General features: G+C 33.8%; 2 protein-coding genes across 6 annotated transcripts in view; both read left to right on the top strand.

Moving 5' to 3' along the window:
• Positions 1 to 1111: 1111 nt before the first annotated feature.
• Positions 1112 to 21006, top strand: LOC128166204 (Golgi-specific brefeldin A-resistance guanine nucleotide exchange factor 1-like). Of its 2 annotated transcripts, XM_052831208.1 has the most exons (38): positions 1112 to 1208; positions 2246 to 2356; positions 3241 to 3307; positions 3647 to 3778; positions 3919 to 4037; positions 4158 to 4266; positions 4497 to 4606; positions 5153 to 5473; positions 5575 to 5751; positions 5951 to 6119; positions 6401 to 6621; positions 6950 to 7048; positions 7230 to 7424; positions 7750 to 7879; positions 8179 to 8304; positions 8583 to 8713; positions 8885 to 9087; positions 9331 to 9454; positions 9571 to 9696; positions 10165 to 10247; positions 10499 to 10562; positions 10815 to 10987; positions 11166 to 11265; positions 11355 to 11531; positions 12181 to 12248; positions 12445 to 12631; positions 12819 to 12931; positions 13076 to 13467; positions 13660 to 13826; positions 14038 to 14281; positions 14883 to 15224; positions 15517 to 15647; positions 15808 to 15909; positions 16540 to 16653; positions 16768 to 16936; positions 17481 to 17639; positions 17920 to 18134; positions 19491 to 21006. In XM_052831208.1, exons 2-38 carry the CDS (start codon positions 2255 to 2257, stop codon positions 19539 to 19541), a joined length of 5712 nt encoding a protein of 1903 aa, XP_052687168.1. In that variant the 5' UTR covers positions 1112 to 1208; positions 2246 to 2254; the 3' UTR covers positions 19542 to 21006. The 2 variants fall into 2 exon arrangements, with proteins under 2 accessions (XP_052687168.1, XP_052687169.1); XM_052831209.1 differs by lacking the exon at positions 17920 to 18134.
• Positions 21007 to 24590: 3584 nt separating this feature from the next.
• Positions 24591 to 25109, top strand: part of LOC128167158 (uncharacterized) — a 29596-nt gene continuing 29077 nt past the window's right edge. For 2 of the 4 annotated variants that reach the window (XM_052832714.1, XM_052832713.1), the window contains exon 1: positions 24591 to 25079. In XM_052832714.1, the coding sequence (XP_052688674.1) occupies positions 24866 to 25079 (214 nt within the window). In that variant the 5' untranslated portion in view covers positions 24591 to 24865. The remainder of the gene's footprint in view (positions 25080 to 25109) is intronic. The other 2 variants (XM_052832711.1, XM_052832710.1) reach the window with 2 other exon arrangements.

The following is a 25109-nucleotide window of genomic DNA, read 5'->3' as shown; positions in this document are numbered from 1 at the left end:
AAGTTGCAAGCTTACTTAAAGTTTTTCTTGAAAAAGCATGAAAGATCCCAGCTATAACAAGATTAAGAATATGTGCACATTCACTATTCATTGAAACAGGTAGATATTGTAAACCAATTATCCCAAAGGAAAACGTTTATACTATATGCTTGTAAATTATGAGTCGAATATGAAAAACATTTTGTACTTTACTGTCCTGTGTATGACAATCTTCGATTTCATTATTGTAATATTTTCAATAATAAATTGTACTCTGGTATTGATCCCATAAAAGAAATTGTTAATCCATGTGATTATAATACTACAAAACGCCTATGTATCTTCTTGGATAAATGTTTTATGCAGAGAAAACAGTTCCAGGGACTATGAAGTATTGTATAAAACTGTCTTGCATGCTGTAGCCTTTATGTTATTATTTTCTTTTGTCTGTCATTTGATTTCATTTTGACTGTATGCCAACATGGTGATGTCAATAAACCATTGAATTGAATCATTGTATATGTATATAAAAAAGGGTAAGAGAGGGCCATTGAGTCTAGTTGTGTGAAAATTGTAATAGACAAAAGCATTATTGACTGAAATGCAACAAGCGCACGCCTATTGGATTGGCCCTAAAATACAATTTACCCCCCGCCCCCCCCCAAAAAAAAAATTAATCAAAATAATAATAATTAAGTATAAAGTGTTGTTTTTTCATATCACGCATGTCCCCCCCCCCCCCCCCAAAAAAAATACTCACATACGCACTTTTTCTCTCAGGAAAAATTGTCCCTAAAGTCACAGTGGCCAAGCCTGTTTTAACATTTATTTCAATGTAACCATATAATATCATACCTATTGATACGAGGGTATCCATATTAACTAAAGCAAAACAATATACTGCAATACAGAATTTTATATTACTATTTTTTTCTTAATTTTGACCAGAGACATAAATAACATAAATGTTATTTATGTCTCTGCTTTGACTTTATTGTGCTTTAGTATGCACGCCTTGCTTACTATGTTAATAGTTTCGAACACTGTTAAATAAAAAAAAAAACTCAAAATGAAAAAAAAAAAACCGCACTGGTATTCCAGTTACTCCCCTTTATCTGCAGCTCTTTTGTGTCTAAGATCAAAATGTCAACTCAATACACGTCATTTTGATCGCCTCACCAAAACCGACTTTCTCAATTATTATGAATATTTGACACATTGAGAACAAGGTATGTTATGTATTTAATACTGTTCAACGTATAGAATTCATCTTAGGAAGATAAATTGGAGAAAACAAACCAGAAAGCAAAAAATCTGTTGTTCTATGACCGACTGTCTTTTTGGCTTCGTTCTCGTATCAAACTTGCACAGAGTTGCCAGGTAATGTAGCTACATTCAGAAAATATTTCACCATAAAGGATTATTTTTTAAGATTTCTCTCTGAGGAAAGTAAGCAACGAAAAGAATATCATGAAATGGTTTGGCACAATAACTAGCATGATTTTTATATATCGATATAAAAAAATATGTACTCATCAATTGCTACATTTTTCATTGGTACTTGAGTCAATGCTTTTAAAGTGATCCCCTTGCTACTGCGTCACAAATACTATGGAATCTGTGTTGTATTTAGAACCCATATATGTTTCTGGACATAACAAAGACAAACCCAAATTTCTTTTGTAACAAGCAGCTGACAAGTGTATTGGAAGAACAAGTAAAATCAGTACATCAATTAATGTACTCCGCCTCTTGTTACTTGTTACTACTTACACAGTCTCTCTTTTTATATTCATTACCTAACACCTAAACCATTAGGCCTCTCATAAGGACATAAGGCTCCTTAGTTGGGGCACCTGTTAGGGCATAAGGCTCAAGTATTAGGGCTGCTGCACCATCGTGAAGTGTCAAGGCACCCTAATGCATCTATGGCATTCATTTAAGTCCCTTCTGCTAAAGCACTATTCAGACTACAGGAATAACAAGAAGAAAGAGTAAAAATATTGACTATATGATACAGTAATAATATACTGGTATGCCATCAGCAGTTTGTCAAGTTTTACTTTTGTATTTGATAACCTGATCTTTTTTTATAGATAATTGATTCATTAAAATCTACAGTACTTTGTAGATTTTTATGTGTGATGAAAGAAACTGAAAGAAAATCTAGATATAAAGTTCCAGTTGTTGGTTTGTTTTTTTATTATGGTATGTTTTGCTCATTACCCTGGTAATTATTGCTGAAATTTTGACTCCATTTTATTAGTTTCTCAGGATGGGTAGGCCACAGAATGGAATCTACATCATCCAAGGGGAGATTAGTCTTGTTGTGACAGCAATGAAGAGAAGTTCCCGATGGGTAAATCACACACAACAGGTTCGTAGATTTGTTTATGACTGTGAGGTACTTTGTCATGAAAATGATTTTCCCTGTATGTTACGAGATTAGAAGTTCAGAAAACACTCTGTTGGCTGACTTTTATCACTGCATATTCCTTGTTGAACCTCACTCTGTTGAAACCCTTATATGATCAGTTAACTGTAAACCAAATTTTATTCGTGTGCAAAAATTTTTTGCAAGACTCGCATGAGCATCATCATCGCAAATATTTCTCATCGCAAACCACTGCACTGGCAAGGAATATCCATGCAATGAACAACGAAGCAATTTAAGACAGACTGAAATCCAGGCACAAATACTTAAAAAATCCTTGATAATTGTAGACCATTTTCCTGTGTATGTTATAACATTGCACATGTGGGCAACCACACCAGTTCATACTGTATGGTATTTATAACAAATGGGACTGGATAAGGCTTGGTCGCAAACATTAGTTGTCGCAAACCAGTTTATCTGAAGTTAATTGCAAATTACTGTCATTGTGAATAAAAGTTGATTTACAGCATCTGTTCAATGTCTTGCTGTCCTTTTATTATTTCTCCATCTGATATCACTTTTCCAGAATCTAATTTCTGTACCTTTGGCCCATTCTGCTTCAAAGTTTACCCTCAAAGTGTCTTTGAGTAAAAATAAATGTGGAGTGGCCTTGAACAAGTTTATAGGGTCAAGTCATAGATGACCTCTGCTGAAACTTGAAAATGTATCTCTTAAACATACTCCCTCTTTCTCCATTTCCTCATACTCTAGCTAAAAGGATTTTATATGATGAGTATTAGAGTAGATCTTTGTGCAAAATCCTTCTTAGTATATATACCATCACCTATGTCTGAGCTGGTTTGTATGTATTTTTTTATTCAAAGGATGAAGAAAGTGACCCCCTTTTGAGCAGTTTTTCTCAACTAAAGGACATACTGAACAACATATCAGGTATAGTTTTGATTTCTTATCTATTTTTTTTTTACATGGATCTTTCACATGCACATTCATATACATACATTTCTTTTTTATCAGTGAAATATTTCAAGTTTTTGCATTTAAATTGGTTGTGATTAATGATCGAAATAAAAGGAAATCGATTTCAGACAGATTTTTATGTTAAATTAAATGATATCTGCATTTCCTTATCCAAACTTAAAAAATTCAAAAACATAATTAATCATATAGAAATGGTGAACTTGATATTTTTATAATGATTTTTCAGTTTATCCTCATTTTACAGTGGTTTTCAACTCTAAGGAGCTAGTCATTTTGATTTGTTTTATTTAGATTTAGATGAGATTGAGCCAAATGCATTTTTGGGACCCTTCCTGGAGGTGATCAGGTCAGAAGACACAACTGGACCAATTACAGGTCTTGCTCTGACGTCGGTCAACAAATTTTTGTCCTATGGTCTAGTTGGTAAGAAATCAAAGAAATATTTTGAAGTCACCAAGAGTGTCCAAGTCTGTGATGTTGATTCAAATTAAATTCTATTATGATCATGTAGTCTCACATATTTCAGAAAATTAAAATGCTGTCAACATTTTTTTCTCCTCTAGATTCATCTTTTGAAACAGCACCTGCAGCCATTGAAAATATTGCGGACGCAGTCACACATGCAAGATTCGTAGGCACAGATCCAGGATCGGATGAAGTTGTTCTCATGAGAATTCTACATGTAAGACTGAGTTTTTAGGATTTTCCCCATGGACTATTGTAGTTTTTTTTTTATTGTCCATGAATGTATTGATAATTTGATTACTGGTACTTAATAATTGTTCACTTGGGTCTTTTCTAGGTTTTACGCACTCTGTTGCTAGCACCAGCTGGCATACTGCTCACCAATGAGTCAGTGTGTGAAATCATGCAGTCTTGTTTCCGTATATGTTTTGAAATGAGGCTAAGTGGTGAGTAGATGAAATTTGCTTTGCTAGAAGAATATTAGAATTTTAAAAGAGACTATTGGTGGTATTGTTGAAACACATTCTTGCATACAGTCATGTAAATTTCTAGCTTTGATGTGAATAAAAGTACATGTATACTATTACAATCTGATTAATTATTGAGAAGCATTGGATTATTATTTGAAAGTGAAGAATTATTGATGTTGAATTGATGGTTGGCTTTTCTTATTTAGAACTACTACGGAAGTCTGCAGAACACACTCTCATGGACATGGTACAGCTTTTATTTTCAAGATTACCACAGTTTAAAGAAGATCCAAAGTGGGTAGCCAACATGAAAAAGGTATAAATACTTTACCTACTAGTAGGTCCCTGAAGAAAAGTTTGTGCTTAATTTGATGAAGTATTTATTTTCAACTTCAAATAACATATAGGGTCTTAAATGTAGTTCTTTCAATTAAATTCTGTAAAATACCAAGAACATGTGATTAACAATGCAGAAAAGTGAGGTGGCAGGAGGATAAATTTATGGTCTTTTGCAATGTTAAAAAAATATGTTGGGAATTACTTGAACATTTGAATTTTTTATCTTGTTCTATGGTTACTAATAAAAAATCAGGATTTTGTAAATCAACCTTTGATAATCTGCAAGAAACAAGTATTTACAATGTTGCAAGTTATTGTGAATGATACTAATGTTATGAGGCTTCCGCTGTCTTTGCAAACCATTATAGATCAATTATTTGTTAAACAAAGTAACAGCTGATAAAAGTTGACAGCATTATTTAAATTGCATTGACATTACAAAGACATGTACATATCTATATGTGTACCAAAGCCACTGATTAGAATTCAATACGATTTTGCTATACTTCATTTTTAATAACAGCTGAAGATGAGAACAGGAGGAGTTGATCCATCACGGATGGGAAGAAAAAAGAGATCCCCAAAACCCAGGCCTAAACGGCCCAAGTCCAAACCACAGGAAAATCTATCGGCTACGATACAGGAGTCTGAAAACATTTCTAGCTCAAGGGAAGATGTGTCTGGGGGTCAGGATGTGTCGTCTTACGGGGCTCTGTCAGAGGGCCAGGATCCCCCCTCAGTCCCAGAGGGGCTAGAGTATGTGAATGCCCCTAGTGAGAGACTAGCTACCACACCTGCTTCTCCAGGGGAAGGCGGAGTAATTGACATCAGTCAACAGTTCCAGGTATTGACAGCAGGCATTTACATTAATAAAGATACTGTATTTGGTTGTATTTTAACGAAACAATTTGTGAAATTATTCAATTTGTGTTTTGGTTGATACAGAAAGCAATGGATGAAGAGGCTGCACAAGTTTCCTCCGATTATTCAGAGCATCAAAACACTGACAAGGAAACCCTAAGTTTATCAGGGGATTCCAATAATATCAATATAAATGTAGAAAATTCTGGATCCACCCCACAAGTTGTGTTATCAGTCGCAGATGGTGTAGAAACATCACAAGTAAGATAACTAATTTTTTATTTATTGATTATTTTATAACTTATAAATTTGCAATTCCATTGCAATGAAAGGTGGTAAAATTAACAGCTTTGTATCATTCATCAATACACATTTTACAAGGATTTACAACTAGAAAATGTACAAGTAAAAGCATTTAATATATTGATATCTTTGGTGTAATCTAGATTATTCATTACAGAAGAGCTCTGATACTTACATGTATGGAGAGGCTGATCGTGCTAGTTTACAGTCGGAGGATACCGAGTCTGTACACAGTACAGCAGAGAATGCCGAATCAGCGGCGGCTGTGGATGAGATTGTCAATCCCCAGGGGGTCAGGTTCACCCCTCACCACCACCATAAAGAAGGTAGGCAACAGCTTGATGATGGGTTAAGCAGGAATAACTCTTTAACTTGGAAAAATCAAAATCTTTCTAACATTTATGAAAGAAAAATAATGGTGTATTTATGTGGAGAATGTAAATGTTCATGTATCAGGTGAAGTGTTTATTCATTGTGAATTATGTTTCAATTTTTTTTAACAAAGGTAAAGTTTTTCACAGCCTGTGAAATACAATTTCAAATATGTAAAGTGAGTCTTTATTGAAGGATATATTAATATCTGAGTTTTTGTGATGATAACTTGTAGGCTCTGGACCATTATTGCCATATGGTTTGCCATGTGTGCGTGAATTGTTTCGATTCCTGATCTCACTGACCAATCCCTTGGACCGTCACAACACAGATGTAATGATTCACATGGGCCTCAGTCTGCTGTCAGTAGCACTAGAGTCGGGTGCAGACCATATCGGCCGATACAATTCTCTTTTGTATCTAGTCAAGGATGAAATGTGTCGACACCTCTTTCTGGTACATTTTAGAGGCATGATGGGCATACTGTAGAATTATTAACAACTATTAAATATTCAAATTCCCGGTTTGATTAACATTTTTAAACTGATGAACTCAAATAAAGGAGATAAGATATGATTACCATAGATACAAACCCACTTTTGGGGTTGGGTTTTGATTTCTTAGTTAAAGGCAAGGAGAAACATGTATTTTCAGCATATTGTGTTTGTAATAAGTCATGATTGATCAATTTTCATCAATTTGACACCTTAAGATGAGTAGTAAGTAAAAAAAGCTTTGATACCTGATACATTGTTATGTACTTTAATTTAAAATTTTTTTCCAGCTGTTGCAGTCTGAGAGGCTCTCCCTGTTCTCAGCTTCCCTCCGAGTTTGTTTCTTGTTGTTTGAGTCCATCCGAAGTCACCTCAAGCTTCAACTCGAGGTAAAGGATAATTAAACTCAATGCTAATGTATTTCATACAAACACATTACCTTAACGTGCAGATGGCAGACCATATCCATGTACATTACATGTACTTTAATATTGTCCAGATGAGTTATCAAATTGTATACTATTGATAAAAAATCATAATTTTAGGATATTTTGTTTGTGTTTTATACAGTTTTACTTGACCAAGCTCACAGACATCATTGTGTCCGAGTCCCCGAGGATCTCGTATGATATACGTGAGATTGCCCTGGAGTCCATTGTTCAACTGTGGAGAATTCCTGGTCTGGTCACAGAACTGTACCTTAACTATGACTGTGATTTATACTGCTCTAACCTGTTTGAAGATCTTACCAAACTTTTATCTAAGGTACAAAATCATCAGTAAATAAATTACTGTTACAATGTATATGAATAAGATTCATGTTTAATGTGGAAAAAAATTACTGCTTTTACCAACTTTGCTGAAGTTGTTCTAACTTGAAAAATCTTACAAAACTTTTATCTAAGGTACAGAGACATCAACTTATCAGTAACTAAACTACTATATATGAATGATATTAATGTTAATGGGGAAAATGTAATAATTATTGCTTTTACAACCTTGCTGAAGTTGATTGTTTAATTATCACATGTAGTATGCTTTTGAGGCTTTTCAAGATCGAAGAAAAACAGTATTTGTATTTTGGTTCCAGAATGCGTTTCCTGTGCAAGGCCTGTTTTCCACACACCTTCTGTCTCTGGATGCCCTGCTGACTGTGGTGGACAGTATTGAGCAGCACTGTCACAGCAGAATACTGAGTACCAACAAACTAGGAGTAGACGGTAGGGACCTTATCAGTACTGTAGATTCATTATTAAATGCGAGGAATTTATCAACATAGAATCGTGAGATGCAACCCTCGCAAATTTTCATTTGTTATGATTTTAGTTTGTTATATCTGATGAGAGTACTGTACAAAACTAAGATTTGAAAAATACTGCCTGTCTGGTAATACTGATTTTGCTACATGCATGAATTCATTATATGTATGTTCCCTGTACAAACCTTGTTTAATTTTATGTTTTAAAATAAATGTATTGACAAATGTTAAGAGAGTTGCATTTGTACACACCTGTTGCAGGTAAACAGCCTGATCAATCAGCTGTGACCGGGGTGGAGGAGAGTGTCCCTGAGCCCTCTGTACCCAGTCCCCCCACTACTGGCTATGTCATGGCCCAGAAACTCCTCAGTAAGGACCAGACTCAGGGTAAGTCCCACTGTCTACCTGACTAAAATTTAATACAGAGGAAAAGTGAAATTTGATGTAGTAATGATTTATTATCTTGATTTACAATGTACATTAGGAGAAATATTTGCAAATACATGTGCATGTATTGATGATTTTATTAAAAAAAAACAACATTCAGCTAGCTTGTACATGTATCATATATTGGTGTGTACATATTTTATACTTGGAGAGCCTGCTATAATTTGGTCAGTTGTGTGAATTTCTACAGTGTCAAAAGTTTGTATTTTATTTTACAGAAAACTTAAAAGAGGAACCTAAACATAAGGACCCTGTGACTAAAACTCAATCCTTTCGACAGAACAGAATGAAAGTGTCTGCTCCAATTCCCTCAGTAGAGGATATTGCAACTATTAAACATAAGAAAAAGGTGTGTCTACAAAGGACTTCAGCAAAAAATTGATTTTATCCAACCTTTTAAACATATTAAATGTACCTATGTACATATATATGAAATTGCTTGAAATTGTATCAGTTAGGTCTTTAATTCTATGTAAATAACCAAACTAAAACTCAAAGTCCTATATTTTTCTTTCACCAGCTTTACTACACAGGAACAGAACAGTTTAACACCAAGCCTATTAAAGGGATCACCTTCCTCCAGGAGCAGGGATTGTTGTCTGATCCCTTGGATCCTGGGGAGGTGGTCACATTCCTGAAGGAGAATCCCAGACTGGATAAAGCTATGATTGGAGAATATGTAGCCAAGAAATCCAACCACAAAGTCCTGGAAGCTTTTGTTAAGTAAGTCTGTTCCAGTATTCTTTGGGTAGAATGTATTAACTTACATGATTCTTTGGCAATGTCACGATTCTTCGTTTAATTTGTACCTGTGAAATACATGATGGTTTTTTCCTTATTTATGGCATATACCTTGCATTTATATGTGCAGTACTTGAAAACTTCTCTCTACTAAATATCATGTATATGAATAAATGAAGGATTTTGTCATTGAACGCATATAATGATGGAATTGAACTGTTGCAGGTCATTTAACTTTGAGGATCTCCGAGTGGATGAGGCGCTGAGACAGTACCTGGAAGCATTCCGTTTACCTGGGGAAGCCCCTGTTATCTCTTACCTAATAGAGCACTTTTCAGACCACTGGCATGTGAGTGATTAAAAATAAAGATCTATTTTGGTCAAAGTATCTGATCCAAAACTATTTAATGTTATATATTTATCATTTAATCAGTATATATTATTTTTTGATGTTGAAAATTACAGAAAAGTAATGCTGAGCCATTCGCCAATGTGGATGCTGCATTTACCCTGACATACGCTATTATCATGTTAAATGTGGATCAGCATAACCACAATGCAAAGAAGCAGAACATTCCAATGACAGTGGCGGTAGGTACCAAGATCTGCCGTTCAGAAAATTCAAAATCTATATACATGTACACACTGTGTCAATATACTGTAGATTCCTTATTCTAGGCAAGGACATAATTCGGCATTCTAACTTTTTTCGCCTGAATATAAAACTGCAAACCACAAATTATTATCATAGTTTAAGTTAGTTTACATAAGTTTGAAAAATAAAAGCAAGATTTCAAAATCTGCAAGGGCTGCAATTTTACGCGGATATTAATTCCTTGCGTTTAATTAGGAGTCTACAGTAAAATTGAATGTACTGAACAGTATAAGCTGCTCTGTAGTATAATTGTGGAAAATTGTCAAACACAGTACAGAATCAAAGAAAATAAATTCATTGAAATGTTTTTCAAGGGAAAAAATATGATTGTACGAGTATACATATTAATATACAGTGTTTGATACAAAGAATAATGTAATTTCAATATGGTCCATACTTAATAGGAATTCAAGAAAAACTTGACAAAATGTAATGGTGGAGCAGAATTTGATCAGGACATGTTGGAGGAGATTTACAATGCAATTAAGTAAGTTGTATAATGCTACCATTGAACTTCAGAAATAACAATAGTTTTATTGTTTGCTGCTGAAATGATGTCCATTGTGTGCACCTATTAAACGTGTTATTTGTGCATTACCTATGTGCTTTTTAACACTTACAAAAATTTATTAAATGAATAAAAAAATAACTCAAAAACCTTGGACCACTAAAATTTTAATGATATGGTGATGCTTCCTTATGACATATACACGTACATTATTTTTTTTTCCTTTGAAGGAGTGATGAAATAGTGATGCCTGCAGAACACACAGGTTTAGTCCGTGAAAATTATCTCTGGAAGGTAAGTATTTAAAAACATTTTGTAGATTTTTCAAAATTGACATTTTCTTGGGATGGTAATTTCATAGATGAATGGTTAAGTAAACCAAGAAATCTATAAAATTTGTATCATCCATGAAACCTTATTAATTCACTAGAAGTTGCATGATAGTTGAAAATCATACATGGACAGTGTAGATCTAGATCTTTATGAATTTTTAGAAAAATATGTAACCCTTGAAAGTGCTGAACCACAAGTATGGTTGTGTTATAGGTTTTGTTGAAGAGAGGCACTACTAAAGATGGATTTTTCCTCCATGTTCCCTCTGGATCATTCGACCATGACTTGTTCACTCTTATTTGGGGCCCAACAGTTGCAGCTTTGTCTTTTGTGTTTGACAAAAGCTCAGATGAGTCAATCATTCAGAAAGCAATTGCAGGATTTAGGTATGTACAGTACACGTACATATGTAAACATACTTTCTGCTATAGCGATGTACATATACTTTCGTCTATAGCCATATTCCATCGCCTGTAATAATAAAGATCCTTGTTTAAGGGTTACACTGTTTGACTTGAAATGTTAAATTATTTGTAAATCATGTGTTCTGATTTTCTCCTGTAGGAAATGTGCAATGATATCAGCTCACTATGGAATGAGTGATGTGTTTGATAACCTAGTCATATCTTTGTGTAAATTCACAACTCTTCTCAGCTCTGCAGAGGTTAGTAAAGAAAACTTAATGTTACATTTTTGATATTGAGTATTCCTCATGATCTTTTTTACATTTTCAATTAATCACATTATTCACAGAGTCCTGAGAGTATCCCTGTGATGTTCGGGAGCAATAACAAAGCTCAGCTGGCAGCTCGAACAGTGTTTGGGCTAGCTCATCGCCATGGTGACATATTGAGGGAGGGATGGAAAAACATACTGGACTGTATGCTTCAACTGTATCGTGCCAAATTGTTACCAAAAGGGTTAATTGAAGTAAGTTTTTCAATTTTCATTTGTTCTTTTCTCCCAACATATTTTCAGCTAAATAAGGAAAGCAGAGGGTTAGACAATCAATCTAATTAAAATAAGACTTGTAAATCCCCTCATCTCTGCTATAGGGCTATGCTATACAAGATCAACCAACATCATGTACAAGGAGTGACTTTTCAACTTAAAAATGTTAGCCAATCAGATTCAAGCCTCAATAAACAGATCAAAAAATAGTTTGCTAGATTAATCTCTTACAAATCTAAGGCTTGGTATGCTATTTTATGCCAAGTTTAAGTGCTATGATTATGATTTTAAAATTTTTCTTGCCAAATGTATATGAAATCTGTCAGATTGGCTTGGTGGCATTTAATAGATTCTTCAGTGAAAAAGAAACATGTGTCCAGCGATCATTGCAGGAAATTTTTAAATAACCCGCTAATGCGGGTTATGTATTTTTTCTTCAATGTTGCCACCCTCATATCACGCATGAATCACAAAAGAAAGCATTTTATTGTATGAATGGAGCAAACCAACCAAGAGATTTCCACACTCATGTTACAGATGGATGAAGAGACATTGTAAAGACCTTCAAAAAATATTTTTTTTAAATATTTGTTAAGAATTAAAAACAAAAGTTTTGCTTTTTAAACAGGTGGAAGATTTTGTAGACAGCTCTGGAAAAATATGCATTGTAAGAGAGGAGATAACAGCTGCTCAGAGGTACATGTATAAGAAAACTCTTTCAAGAGGTGCTTTAATTCATGCAAATGGATAGAAAACTACATTATACATGACATGCAATATTATACAAGTTTGTTGTTGTTTGCAATGTTTTTTAATTAATAGACGATGGTTATTATTGGCCACCTGTTCAAATGTTCACAAGTTTACATAGTATTGCTTTCTTCTTTTGCAGGTCTGAGGGTGTGTTCAGTAGCTTCTACTCCTACTTCAGTTCTGAGCCAGCCACAAACAAAGGCCCTACCCCCGAGGAACAGGAGGCCTCCAAGCAGGCTCAAAGCTGTATCAGAGACTGTCACCTAGAACAGTTAATTCTGGACAGCAAGTTCTTGAGAGAGGACTCGCTTCAGGAGCTCATTAAAGCAAGACACATGTTTTTAAGCTTGTGTTAATTCTGTATAAACAATCATAGCTTATACTACTGAATACCTCTCTTTGGCAATTATTATCATGCATCATTAGTGTATAGCCTGTAAATGTATATATACACTGTATGTGTAACTTTATTCATTTTATAAAATTAATGTGTGCAAACTTCTTCAATTTTAGGCACAGGTATTTGCCTCTCAAGGTCCAGAGGTTCATAATTCAGAATTACAATTTGATGAAGATGCAGCAGTGTTCTTCCTTGAACTTTTGATCAAAGTCATTCTACAAAACAGGTATGAATAAGACCAGACTGGGTATAGATTCCCTCAAAAAGGAATATTTCTGTAGTCAATTTATAATTGACCTCAGATTCATACTGGTATTGCATGGTGGTTATTAACAAGTTATTATATTATTTGCTGTTTCTTGGTTTTCAGGGATCGAGTGGTTCCAGTATGGCAGAATGTGAGAGATCATTTATACAACTTGATAGTGAACTCCAATGAATGCACATTCTTGGTGGAGCGAGCAGTGGTGGGACTTCTGCGTCTGGCCATTAGACTGTTACGTAGAGAAGAGGTGGCACCACAGGTCCTTACATCTCTACGCATCCTCTTAATGATGAAACCTGCAGTAATTCATTCATGCACCAGGCAGATTTCTTATGCTCTTCACGAGCTTCTGAGGACAAATGCTGCAAATATTCACACAAGCCAGGACTGGTTCACTTTGTTTACTTTGCTGGAGGTTGTGGGAGCAGGTGCTAACCCCCCACCCCTACTGCAGGTGTGTCCAGGGATAGAAATGTCAGAGGCTATCAGTGATGCAGGTCAGTAAAAAAACTTGTGGAATATTAAAGTGGTTTGAAAGCCCACATTTACATGCTGCAATTTTATTTAATTGTGCATTATATGCATTGATGTTTACATTTATAAATGTAAAAGCAGTTTATGCAGCAAAAGCCTCACTGTTAAATATTTTCAACATTTCTCGATTCATTTTTATTTTTAAATGCTTGTAGGTGCCCAGAGTGACAGTGAATTACCCAGTGCTTCTGTCGGTGACAACTTCAGTGACAGAGGATACACCTCTGACAGTGAGATCAGCTATGACAGGCAGATGTCAGCACAAAGAAGCCCCTCCCCTCTAGAAATTAGACCCATTCCTGACAATGGCAGCTGGCTTCTGGTAAAAATTAGTTTTAATTAGCTTCCTTTTGCTCAAATAATATTGTTCCATTTTGCTGGTGTATGAAAGAGGAAGGTATATGTGTACCACAATAATGATATGAGGTGTTTGCTAGATCTCAAATTTTAGTCAAAATGTTAATGTCTTAATTTTGATAAAATTGATGTCTTTACACAGTCTTTTGACACAAACCTGTGTACATCTATTGTAGGTGAACAAGGACACTCAACACGCACCCCGTGAGGAGCATACCCATGTGAGCATTCCCAAGTTGGTTCCTAATCAGTACAGCATTGAGCTGAATGAGGACCTCCATTACTGTGACAGTAGGGCCCTGCTTAAGTCATCAGAGACCCTTGCTTTCCTTGTCCGAGATGCAGCACATGTCACTCCACTTAACTTTGAGAGTTGTGTTCACTGTATACGAGCTTTCGTTGAGGCCAGTGTAAATGGAGGTATGTAGTTTGTGATACGTTAAAATCCCATTTTTATGTACAGGTGTGATCTTTTTTACATTATGGTAGAGGGAAAGGCATTCATGGAAAAATGTAAAAAATGCAAGTATGGCCCTTCAGACATTTTGTCTATAAATTTCAACCTAGGACAGGCATTTTTGATACAAGCTTCTTTTTCAGAAATGTGACTTTTGTATGACAAAAGAATTGATGACAAGAATGTCTAGGTATAATTCTGTTTGACTCAGTTGTTTTACATTATAGAGGTCATACTGTATGTCCTTTTATAGTATACTGTGGTTTCAATAATATTCAAGGATATCAATTTTCGTGGATAAAATGAAAATCACAGTTTCAAGGATATGTAAATTTGTGGCCAATGACCCTTTATATGCAAAATGTTAATAGAATTGCACTTCAATGAACATTTAATTTCGTGGATCAACTTAACAACGAAATCCACGAAAATTGGTATTCAACGAATATTGATAAAACCACAGTACACGCAATAAGGATACCATCACTCTAAGCCTTTCTGTATGTTAAGTTTGCAGACTTTGGCAGTAAAGTTGAATGTACAAGTAAATTCTTTTGTTTTCAGGCAGAAAAAGGGTGCATGTTTTTGCACAACAACAGAAGGTACAAAACAAACATCATCATAAAAAATCTAAAAGGGATGCTGCAAAAATGAAAAAGTCTTCATCCTCACCTAGTCATCTTCAAGCCATGTGTGTATCAGATGATGAAGGGGAGGATGAAGGAACAGCCGGAGGACTGGCTTCACTATCAATTCAGCTGTTGGATCTTATGCACACACTGCATACCCGTGCTGCTACAATATTTACTTCTTGGGCTGAAGAGGAACAAAGTTCGGAAGAAAGAGAATCCATCGATGCTTGTCATAGTGCACTGTGGATTAAATGCTGGTGTCCATTGTTGCAGGGTGAGGATTTAGATATTATAATTACTTGTACATGTACACAAATTTTTTGGGATTATTTGTCTTTACTCTGCATCGAACATCCAATCAGTGCATGGTTATTGTGAATGCATTGAACTGTACAAATCTGTCTTGTGTCTATGTCATTATTGTTACTAATGTACATTTAGTTGGTGTTACATTAAAAGTAATGATAATGATGGTGTTCAGTGGGCTTGTTATGAGAATATGGAAATGAAATATCAGTATAAGTACAATGTAGAATGTATAATGTTTTTTGTGATGTAACCTCTAGGTATAGCCAGGTTGTGCTGTGATACTAGGAGACAAGTTAGAAGTCAGGCCTTAACTTATCTACAACGGGCTTTATTAGTTCATGACCTCCAAACCCTATCTGCAGCAGAATGGGAAGCTTGCTTCAATAAGGTACATACAATGAATTATGAAGACTGGTACAATAAATGATCCATGAATAATGATGAAATTGATTCAAATTCTGTTGGAATTGTGAATTTTCCTCATCAAAAAGTTGGTTCAATAGACTTTTAATATGTGGCCTTGGAAAATGTGTCTGTTTTTTCTGCAGGTTTTATTTCCTCTCCTTACCAAGCTGTTGGAGAACATCAACCTTCAGGACCCGTCTGGTATGGAGGAGACCAGGATGAGGGCCTCGACTCTACTCTGCAAGGTAAACAAACGGCAAAGAAATCACAACTCACAATGCTCTTACTCTTAAAGACCCCGTTTTAAGCCACTTCCCCTAAAATTTACCTGGTATGAGATCAATAAAATACTGCTTGTTAATCACACAAGAAACAATGGACTGAGCAATCTATAGCAATTAACACCTAGCTTGACGGACCCTGGTCACTTCAGGTAATTAACATCAGTTTTAATTAGGCCCCGCCTACTTTTAAAGTAACCATTCGGTCATGAAATGGGTCTTTAAAGTGTGTTCTCTAACGTGGTCCAACATACCGTAATAATAGAGTGTATAGCTTTTTTCTGCACAATCATGCAAAGTTTTGCATTTTGATTCATGTACTTTTATTTTTGGTGAATTTCTTTTTTGAAATATCTGAAACGATGGCTATAAAGAAATAAGTTTTTATACAATTGAGATGAGATTGCAAAATGTAGCAACCCACTGAAAAATCCAGTTATATGTAAATGTAAATGACATTATGTTGGGGTTTTTTTCAATGTACATGCATAAAATTTATTTAAATGGACATGGACATGTGTTAATGATACAAATGCAATAGATGTTACTGTGGTCAGGTTAAACAATAAATTGAGTTTGGGTGGTCCATTTCAGGTTTTCCTCCAACACTTGAGTCCATTGTTGTCCTTGAGTACCTTTACTGCTTTATGGCTAACAATATTGGATTTTATGGACAAATATATGCATGCTGACAAAAGCGATCTTTTGGTAAGTGGCCTGCTCCTGCAATATTTATTAGAGGAATCTAATACCAGTGACTTTTTGCATATGTATAAAATCAATTCCGTGTATTGGGTTTACAAGCATTTTTTTAACTTGAAGTTGGAAGCAATACCAGAGTCCTTGAAGAACATGCTTTTGGTAATGGACACGGCCAATATATTCCACACGTCAGAGGGAGGCGAGTCACAGCTCTGGAAACTCACGTGGGACAGAATAGACACTTTCTTACCTCACTTGAAAAAAGAGCTTTTCAAACCTAAAAACTCAGGTGATTTGATACATTATTTATTTCAGTTTGTAACATGCTTTTTTGTTTATTGTTTACATCAATTACATTTTTTTATTAACATGTTGCATATACCACAGTGTAACAAGGGTCCAAAATGCATTAAACTACTTCATTTGATGAAATGTCAACATTTTGTACAATTTAATACCATTTTCTAGAGAAAAAAGATCTTGTATCTTAAAAACGTACATATAGTTATTTAAATATAACTTTAGACAGTTTTACTGCTTCAAGGTTTATAAAATGTAAACTGCACAAAGTTTTGTTATACATATACTTACATGTATAATGAGGAAAATTGAAATTCCTTCCATAAATCATTATTGTTCTGAATTTTATAAACCATTTCATGACATATTTTTTACATTAATGAACAAAAGTCATTATATAGCTGTCTGATTTTTATCAGTAAGCATTTTTCTTTCAAACATGCAATATTTACTCATTGAAATAAAGGTACATGTACATAGCATATGCATGTATTTGACCAACTGAAACATATCGTTGTTATTACTCACTGTAGAGGAGACTCCTGTGATAAGCTCTCAGCCTGCTCCTAGTACTGCTGAACCAGTTACCCAGACACTGCATGAGCAAAAGATCTCGCCAGAGTTGTCTCCCCCTCAGATCCCACCAGAAGTTCCACTAGAGGGCATTACTGTTGTAAAGGAACATAGTCACGGTATGAATTTCACATCACAATATAATTAATAATTATATTTCATACTATTGTGTAAACTTTTAGTTTTTTCTATTTACGGGTATTAGATAACAGGTAGTAGTAGATGTAGTTTAATTGAGATTATTTTTTATATACCTTTATATTATTTTTTGTTTTACATGCACACACATGTTTATATGAAGTTAGATTATGTATGGCTGCATACAATGTATAAATTTAAAACATAAACAATACATGTACTGGAATTCGTTAAACAATGAATCAACTGGTCCCGTTTCAGGCTACTACCAGGGGTCTACCGAAGAGGGTGATTCCCCGCCCCCTTTACCTCATATGGCCCTCTCTCACTATCTTAGTCAGCCCTACTGCTCAGCTGTAGGGCACCACCCTCACGTCTCGGTGCATAAAAGCCATGTTAGTCCTGACCCCCCTGTACCACTCTTATTGCACCCAGATATAATGCCCTCTACACCTGTACAATTTGTGACACCACAAGTAAGTACGACTGCATGTCCTGGGTAAGGGCTTGGAACCTGAAGCATAACCCAAAAGTTGCAGGGTTGCATAGTGGCTTAGAATTACCCTTTGTATATATAACCACATATTGACACATTCAGTCTCCTTTAATATTTTTTTGTTTCTTAGTAAGTCTTAAAAGAAACTTTATTTTTTATTGGTACTCAAACTGTCTGTGAAGGTGAAGGGATGTTTAGGGACCACTGTTTGAGTTACATTTTCATGTATTTTGTTAAAAAACATTAATAATCCAAGCAATAAGCATTGATCTGTTGTTTAGAGACTAAAATCCCTCAAATAAATTATTGAGTAGTGAGAATACATGTACTTAAAATTCATTATTGCATAATGCTTCAAATTCTTTTTTAGAAGTAAGCTTTAGGAAAAGAACATTATAAATAATTAAGCTTTAGGAACCCTACCATATAAAATGGAACAAAATATATTTCATTACTTTTTTTATGATTGTACTTTATACACAATGTGAACAGTTTGTCTTGAGCCCAATGATATACATGCATGTATGTATATAGTGTTCCTACCTATATTGCACCACATTTTTGTTTGTTTTCTCTTGTTGGGGTTGTTGTATTCATTTCTTTGTAAATCTATAGTTAGCAAAGGTGTTTTGACAGATACTCTTTTGTTCTAAAAATTGTTATTTCTTTACGTTGCTTGGCTGCATGATTTTTAAATTCTTGATAAATATTGGTACATGTATTTAAGTGTATTCAAATTCAGGCATCAATCAAATGTGTATCAGTGTGAGCATATTGTTAATAGTCAGAAGAAAAAGCCCCATGATAAAAAAAAAAGATACTACTGAATCCTCATAAATGACTCACATATTTAGCTAGTTTTGTGAATGTGTCTTTAAAAACCTAATGTTATATACGTAATGCAGATGGCATTCCGATAGAACAGTTGCATTTGGTTCATCATGCTTATTTATATATATATTATTTAATCAAGAGCTTATTTGCACTTTGCTTTACACTTTTTTCTAATGTCAAAAGCTATTTAATGTTGATATAATTAGATAGATAAGGAAAAACAGATTTCTCAATGAAATGAAAAAGTTGATAAATAAAGTTGAAATGATGTAGGCAGTGTTACTTTTGCCATACTTGTAAACAAAAATTCCCCCATGTTAAATTTGCTGAAAAAGTATGGTGTGGGTGTTTGTACATAATATAGTTAATTTTAGTTTATTTGTGTTTTATTTATTATGTAGATATTAATTTGAATAGTTTTGTGGTATTATTCAATACTATGGCCAAAGAATCTTCTCCATCAATGATTACGTTACATGTATACCTTGTGTTTATCTTTCAGAGAGCGCAAGAGGAAGTACAGGCCAACAGCCCAATGATAGAAAACCCATAATTCTTCCACCGGCCTCCTCTGTACAGCACCCTGTCCATACCATCTAGAAGATTATAAAGAACTTACAACAGTTGTAATGGGAAAATAACAATAGAACCCCCATGTCCTAGCTTTTGTTGAAATGTCTACCAACCAACCAAACTGAATCTTCAGTTTGTACATTGTTATTGTTAACTTATCAGAAGTTATATAGATGTGTACCATATTGTGTTGTGTACAGATTCCTCAGATGTGTGATATTTTAATAGATGACTGTTTGAAATACAAATTTTTTTTTACACTATTACCTTTTTAACTTTCAGTACTCCTCATTGAAAATGAAAAACAGAGCTTTTAGGTATGGGGTTTCATTGTATTTTGAAACAGCTAATCCTAAATACTACATTGTACGTTTTTAAAGCAGAAATAGGCTCAGTATAGTACACATATGACTGTCATTTCAACAACAAAATTGTACGACATTAGGGGTATACATTCACATAAAGATTAACTAAAAACAAATACTATAAAAAAATGAAAAAAACGTATTTCAAACACAGATTTATTATTTTTAAGTTTCCACTCAAAAGTGCATTTAATATTCCCATATCTATGATATCATATGATATGGAAATTCATCAAAGAACATGGACAGATTGAAACCCCCTTACTAAAAATGGATCAAATCACTTTGAATGCAGGTAAAAAGTACATGAGGTTATGATAAAAATCCTCTTTCTTTTGATTTTGCATATCATTCGACATTAAGCTCAATACGTAATGGGAATTATAATTAACAAGTACAGTATACTAAATCATCTTACAAAAATGACATCATTATTCATTTTTTGTGATTTTACACAAAAGTCATGTTTATTTATTTTATATACATGTATTATACATGTTAAATAAATTATTTTTCCTATTTGGAGATATAATTACATGTACTGCATATATTATAGGTATGTTTGTAAACTGAGTATCCTTTAAACAAACCTGATTTTTTCCTGATTTGGATTTATTTATTAGACTTCTTTAAAATTCTTTTAATGAATTGTTGATCTTTGATGACATTGTATAATACTGTATCAGGATTGTGTTGTCTCTATATATTAACAAATGTTTTTAAAGGTACATGTATAATGTGTTTGTTTAGGTCAGATAATTTGTAATATTATATACAGTGTATATATTGAAAGACACATAAATTTTATGTATGTTAACTTTATAAACAACATGGCTTTCAAAGAAGGTGGCAGTCATTTATTAATAGACAAAACATCCATTGTATTTTAAGGCATGATACTAAGTTGTATAATATTGATCATCAGTTATGTCAAAAGTATTTTCTGTGTGTATTAAATGTGATATGAAAGATGATTGTACATACAGTATCTGTATTAACACTCAACTGTTTAAATATTTATTGTATTCTCAATGTGACGAGTACTTTTAACATAGTAAAAATAAAATGTTTTTAAAAAAATCTACTCGTATTTATTAACTAAAAGGATTTGAAATGCCAGGTATAGGTATTTAAGGAGGCTGACTTTAGTTTTCATTGTGCACATTTTTATGCATTCATGTAAAATAGAATGATTTATACCTTTTATGAAATTGTTTCCATACCATTTATTAATTTCTGAATGAAACCATTGTACCAATCCACATTGGTAATACATGTACTCCAATTATGTAGCAAAATTTGGTGCATTTTGATATTTTGAGGTAACCCCCACTAAAACCAGACAGTAGAATTAAGTACTATTTTTAGCTCACCGAGACGAAGTCAAGGGGAGCTTATGTTATACCCTCGGCGTCAGCGGTGGCGTCGGTGTCGGCGTCCGGACCTGGTTAATGTTTTTATTGCAGGTCCTGTATCTAAGCTATTACTTGTCCTATCTGCACCAAACTTGCATGGATGATGCATCTGGACCTACTTATGGACTTTAAAGACTTGGATGCTGAATCTGGGTCCTAAATTTCAGATGCTGGAGGAGGTTAAGGTTGTTGGACCAGGTTAAAGTTTTTGTTGCAGGTGCCCTTTGATAGCAATATCTTAGTTACTGCTGGTCCATACTTCACCAAACTTGCATGGATGGTGTGTCTTATGATACTGATGCACCAGACAGGCTTGAGTGCTGAATCTGAGCCATAGGTTTCGGATGCTGGATGAGGTTTAGTTTTTTAGAACAGGTCACATGTTTTATAATAGATGATAGCTTGCATAGTAGATTTAACTTTATTATAAATAAACGTAGAGGTTGCTTCAGATGCAGAGCCTGATCTCCATTATCAAGGATGCTAAAGAAATCTCCTACGTCACTCAAACCTGCTGGATAGATAGATGTGTTTGTTGATAAATGATATAACATGATTCCTATGATATAGTATTGTATGATATGAAACGATATTGTTTGATATGATATCATGTTATATTTTAAAAAGTTATATGATACGATATGATATTGTATCAATTTTTTTGATATTTTATGATATGATATTGTGATGTATAGTATTGTATATTATGGTACAATATTGTATAATATTATATTGTATTTTTAGTTTATCATTTTATCACATGGTACAAATACATAAGATATTGCAAAATATTATATTGTATCCTATGATACAATATTGTATATTCTATAATATTGTATCAAACAATATTGTATGATATGATATTGGTTTCTGTAATATAGAATCATACCATATGAAATTGTATTATATGATATTGTAATATTATATATTGTTTTCCCTCGGACTGAAATGTCACACTTTCATTGGATTAAACATGGCACGTGATTGCCTCATATATCTCTATGTAGGTTCTTTGAGGATTTATATTAGGCAATATGGCCGTCATTGGCCGCCGCCTCACCTACTCATCTCGATATATCATATTATTTAACACAGAAATGGTGTTCAGTAAGTCCTTAAAATATTTAGAGTAGTTGCCTTTGGAATTATTTTTAAATTAGAGTAGTTGCCCTTTGAATATTGACGTCACATTGTTATGTCTGGAGCAGAGCAAAATGGCAGTGTCGAAATTTGCTCAAATCTCTGCAGCCAGAGGTTTAAAATTGAATAGCAACAAGAATTGTAAGTAATATGGGTGAAGCGAAGATTTTTTAAGTGTATTTGAAAGGTGGTATTGATAATTTTTAAGAGTTTAAATGAGATTAACTGGACGAGATGTAAGGCATCTTGTACATGGCTTTGCGTATATCACCGCTATTTGTGAATGAATATGTAGCTTGATAGTCCTCGGAAAAACAAAACACTTATTAGGTTAGTTACTGACTCACTACGGAAATATATTGGGTTGATCAATCTCATAGACGGCTCGGCTTTGCCTCGCCATCTATGAGATTGATCAACCCAATATATTTCCGTAGTGAGTCAGTAACTAACCTAATAAGTAATAATATTGTATCATACGATATTGTATGATATGATATTGGTTTATATGATATATTATCATATCACATGAAATTGTATTATATCATATTGTAATATATATAATTGTATCATATGATACAATATGTATTAATAATATAATAATGTATTTTATAATATTTTACTTAATCACATAATATTGTATCATTTGATAAGATACAATGTTGGAATCAAAATTATATTGTATTATATGATATAATATCATATTATGTATCAAATATGTTTCAGTGTCATACAATACAATATCATGCTATATCATACAATATAATATCATGTTTCAATGTTATGATGTATTATGTAATATGATCTTGTAATATAATACTATATTGTATTATATTTTATGATATTGTATTATGTGATCAAATACAATAAGGTATAACACAATACAATGTCATATCATACGTTACAATACCATATCTCATTATTGTTTATTACGGTATTTAATTGTATTTTATGATATATATTATAAATATGATGCAATATTTAATTTTATATCATTGTATTGATTAACATATGAACATATGATTATCATAAAAAAATTTTATCAGATGATATACGATATTTTGTCAAAACAGAATCCATGAATATCCAAGATCATAAAGTATGATTTTCATATAAAATGATAAAGGTGGTCTTATGAAGGTGATGTCACATAAGGGTGATGCTCCGTCTCGGTGAGCTTAGTAATCTATGATTACCTATGTTTTTAAAAATAAGGTAGAAAATGACATTACTAGTCACATGTTACCATTTGAGGAAAATCGCTATTGTAGCATTTTTTAAATTTGCATCAAAAGTGCGGAAAATGACAATTTCCTACTATGTACGGGGATTTATTAGCCCCTTTTATTTTCGCCTCTTTCGTCCTCGTTGTAAGCGGGCGAATTTAGGACTGGACGAATTCCAAGGTCTTAAATTATCTCTCTTTAAACAAATGTCTTGGCGAATTCAAGACAGGGCGAAACCGTTTGCAAGTGAAGAAGGGCTAAAATAACACAGGGCGAAAATAACCCTGTATACAGTATGATTATATTCCTATATACCTGTATTTTGAGTTAGTCCATAAAAAGCAAAGTCATTGTTATTGCTGCATTGTTGGGAAGAAAAAACCAGCAAATTATTAACAGTTTTATCATATGATACAGTGATTTACCGGTAATTGAAATAATTAAGTGTTAAGATGCAAAAATAAGAAAAAAATATTAAAGGGGGAAAAACAAATGAAAAACATTTTGTTTTCACTGGAGAACTTGTACTCAGATAACAGAAGCACACTACTGGGAAAATATTTAAACTTTGGATTATTTTTGTTACTGAAACAGATGCAGATCGGAAACTTTTCGCCGGGGGGGGGGGGGGGGGGGGGGGGGGGGATGGGGGGTTGTCCGTCTCCCTCTCAAAAAATAGATACACACTGTATAAGTAATTAAATTTTATACACCTAATAAATTCACTGAATTCAATTTATTGCCAAAGCAATGATTACTGGCGTGCCAGTTTAGTTATTGCTTTTTTTAATGAATTAAACATTTACTGAGTTTTTATCTAGCGTTGGCCATAAAACGATATATTTAATGAAAATATTAACTTGGCTTGGTAATTATTCCCACACCCCTTTACCGCTTTCTAGTACTTTCAGTACTTTGATTCGATTAGCTACGCATAAAAAAATCCGAGGGGTTCCGAGTGACATTTGGCGGGAAAGCGCATCAGCAAGTTTGTCGTCTGATGCAGAAAATTTATGTCGGCATAATATTGAAGGTAATTACAGGAGTAACGACACAACTTATCGATTGTCAATATTTAAGTTGTAAATCAGACTTCGATATTATCTTGGAAGCAATCCCACTTATCTTAAGCTTATTTCATTCCCTATTTCTCCCGTTATGACTGTCAGTGTTCTGTCTGTTATTTGTCTTCAGTTTATCTACAGTTTCTTGAAATATTTTACAGGAAATTATACTATAATTATAAATGAAATGGCGGCGCATAATGCAATTCAACTTGGGGGAATTAATGCCAACGACAAGCTTGGAAACGACTTACACAATGCAGCAAAGCAAGGAAATAGGAAACGGCTGAAGAAAATTTTAACAACAGGTTAATTATATTTATAAATACTTCTTTATA

Source organism: Crassostrea angulata, chromosome 10 (genome assembly GCF_025612915.1).
Source record: "Crassostrea angulata isolate pt1a10 chromosome 10, ASM2561291v2, whole genome shotgun sequence".
NCBI classification, from domain to species: Eukaryota; Metazoa; Mollusca; class Bivalvia; order Ostreida; family Ostreidae; genus Magallana; species Magallana angulata.
Note: the sequence above shows the minus strand (reverse complement) of the source record. Positions and strands in the feature narration are given on the sequence as shown.